At 33.1% G+C, this 2,826-nt stretch overlaps 1 protein-coding gene and 1 long non-coding RNA gene across 3 annotated transcripts in view; one reads left to right on the top strand and one right to left on the bottom strand.

Annotated features, from left to right (window-relative positions):
* The first annotated feature begins 6 nt into the window (after nucleotides 1-6).
* Nucleotides 7-1,094, top strand: LOC109581895 (uncharacterized). Its single transcript, XM_019996371.1, has 5 exons — nucleotides 7-31; nucleotides 82-200; nucleotides 248-400; nucleotides 454-715; nucleotides 772-1,094. Coding segments are annotated over exons 1-5 (858 nt in total). The 5' UTR covers nucleotides 7-30.
* A 488-nt stretch (nucleotides 1,095-1,582) lies between these two features.
* The window catches only part of LOC105312741 (uncharacterized), a 4,563-nt gene continuing 3,319 nt past the window's right edge, over nucleotides 1,583-2,826 (bottom strand). For both annotated transcript variants that reach the window (XR_002184816.1, XR_002184815.1), the window contains one exon: nucleotides 1,583-1,638. This is a non-coding gene — a long non-coding RNA (uncharacterized LOC105312741). The remainder of the gene's footprint in view (nucleotides 1,639-2,826) is intronic.

Here is a 2,826-nt window from a genome sequence, read left to right on the forward strand (position 1 = left end):
GAAGGAGCAACTGCTAGTCCTGATGATACTAGTGAGTATATAATGTACTGGAGGATCTTAATTTTGTTTATATTATTGCAGTGAAACCCACTGGAGTGAAAGATGCTGAAACATATGCTGGACTGGTTTATTATGAGGAAGATGGAGTAGAGGATTTGGTGATGTTCACTACAGCTAAAAAACTAAGTGCTCTCCTTGAGGTAAATGTATTAAAATTAATCCATTCATTTATATACTTGTTGTATAGTATGTTGATAAAAAGCATTCTCATGCTAAGTTGGGACAGAATGTCTATTTTTGTTTTAAGCCAGAGATTAATCATCTTGAATTGAATTTAGCGAGTCTACAAGAAAAACCATTCACTGGTTGGAGTATTGAGCCTCACCTTAAGCCTTGTAGAGTAAGTACTGCAATATAATGTATAACTGATGGTTGGTATGTGTATATTAATAGTTGCGTCGTTGTGATGTTGATAATTTTGGTGAAGCTAATTATCCTCTTCCTCCATGTTGTCTGATATCAGTATATGGATCACCTGGTGCTGTACCATCACTACATTACTCTGTACCACTGGATGGAGTGGCTGATCCTGTTACATTATTCATTCATCGATCACTGAGAACTGCTCCTCCTCCTCTTCCTTCAACAGTACAAGGTACTAGCTCAAGCTCCTCTACTGCTAGTATCAGTCAAACCAGGAGAGAGACTGAAGAAGGTATGGTTGATATTAACATAATAACACACTAATCACTGAATTTGTATCATTAATAGGTACATTTAGATCTGATATTGCTCATAGAGTAATGACAGAATGTACTTCATTAATAAAGAATTGCGGGATTGATTTTCACTTCTTAGTTGACAAGTTGTTAGAACACAATATTATCAATGCAAGAGAGAAGAGAGGAATAACTGATGACTACACTAGACAAACTACTGGTGAAAGAATGGATGAATTGCTCCACATCATTTCAAGCTCCATTAGTATGGAAGGAGAAGTATTTAGTATATTCTTAGATATACTCAGAGAGGAAGGCACTAGAAGAACTATTAAACTAGCTGATAAACTAATAGAAAAATATAATAATATTTAGATAATGTTTATTGTTGTTGTTGTTGTTTTGTTTGTAGTTGATTATCAAAGCAATTGCTTTTAAAAAATTAGAAAATAAAATAAAGAAAAATGTAAAATATTCTCGAGTATTTCTAGCAACAGACATTTCCTCAGCAATGCTACTGATCTAGTTGTTAGAGTAATTCTTCTATTGAAAGTAGAAGGAGGAAGAGAGAGAGGATCAAGAGAGAAAGAATGGAATGACATCATGAGAAGTAACATGACTTACCCTCTTTGATGAAAAGGAGCATACATTGGGTACCCCATAGGAACAGTAACAGTATACCATAGCCTAATGATAACAATAAACAATGTATCATGTAATAAGTAAAAGAAAATGCACGTAGACATGTACATGTACAGTACATGGATGCACATAGCCTTTGCTTTTTCAAAATTTGGCCTATTTCTAAAAATGCTCGTAACTTAAAAATTATTTGTCGGAAACAGTTCAAATTTTCTACACATGATGAAAAGGAGCATACATTGGGTACCCCATAAGAACAGTAACAGTATACCATAACCTAATGATAACAATAAATGGAATATTAATACATTAAATGTTTCCAATAACGCATGTACACAGTATGCATGTACATGTATACACACACACAAGTGTACCTGTACTATTACTAAGTAGGTATCCTGTCTCTGAGATACTCCAGTAAACTAGCAGTACCTTCTGCCACTACAGCTGGTCTTGGATTATGAAATGAATTACCTCCTAACTCCAAGTGCCTACAGAAAAAAGTCTCCTTTTAATACACAAAATAATTAAAACTTTAGAGACAATAAAAATTAAAATTGTTAAACCTGTAAAAATTTGGTAGAATAACCAAAAATTTATGGGAAGGCTATAATATTAATGCAATAAATGTTTCCAAAATAATAGAGTCCCATCACAGTAAGTACCCCTTCATAAAATTAAATTATAGGAAATCACTTCAGCCATTCAACCAGTCCCAGTTGGGGTGGTGCCTGTGATATGTCATTGTTGCTAACATCAAGTGTCATTAAAGACCTCATCTTTAAAAACCCGTCAACATTTAGGAATGATATCTGATTGTCACTGGCCAGTAATGTCTCAAGACTAGGGCAGTCATAAATCACATCTGGTAGTGAGGAGAAACAATTGATTGATATAATGAGAGAACGTAAACTGGAGCAAGAGGAGAGAGATGAAGGTAGATCATCTAAGAGATTCTTTCTATCAAAGAGAAAGAGAGTAGAAATAAAAGTAGGTCAAAATGACCAGGAGGGAGTTTTTAATCTTAATGACTTTTTAAATGTATACACATGTTTTTATGTTGCATAAAAATTTTGAATTCATTGGCATCAAAATTGAATTTTTTATGAGTTTTTAAAGTTACTCAAAAATCGGGTCAAACTCCCTGTAAATTTTGCCAAAATGATTAGGTAAAAATTCTACATTTTAATAATTTTTTCTGATACATATTCATGTTATCATGTTGTGTAGCAAGTTTAAACTGATTAAAATCAAAATTGGATTTTTTATGAATTTTAAAAGTTGCTCCAAAATCAGATCAAAGTCCCTGTACTATAGTACAGGGTTCTTGGCCAAATTTTGCCAAAAATGACAAGGTGAGAATTCTCCATTTTAATCATTTTTCCTTATACGTATACATGTACTTATGTTGCGTAGAAAGTTTGAGCTGGTTTCGATCAAAATTGGATTTTTTATGAATTTTTAA

The sequence above is a fragment of the Amphimedon queenslandica genome, unplaced genomic scaffold (genome assembly GCF_000090795.2).
Source record: "Amphimedon queenslandica unplaced genomic scaffold, v1.1 AMPQUscaffold_13412, whole genome shotgun sequence".
Taxonomy (NCBI): Eukaryota; Metazoa; Porifera; class Demospongiae; order Haplosclerida; family Niphatidae; genus Amphimedon; species Amphimedon queenslandica.

What these genes read in the sequence shown, in the direction of transcription:
- LOC109581895 (XM_019996371.1), top strand. An exon ending in AACTAAGTGCTCTCCTTGAG is followed by an intron (nt 201 to 247) that starts GTAAATGTATTA and finishes CTTGTTGTATAG; the next exon opens with TATGTTGATAAAAAGCATTC. An exon ending in CAGGAGAGAGACTGAAGAAG is followed by an intron (nt 716 to 771) that starts GTATGGTTGATA and finishes TATCATTAATAG; the next exon opens with GTACATTTAGATCTGATATT.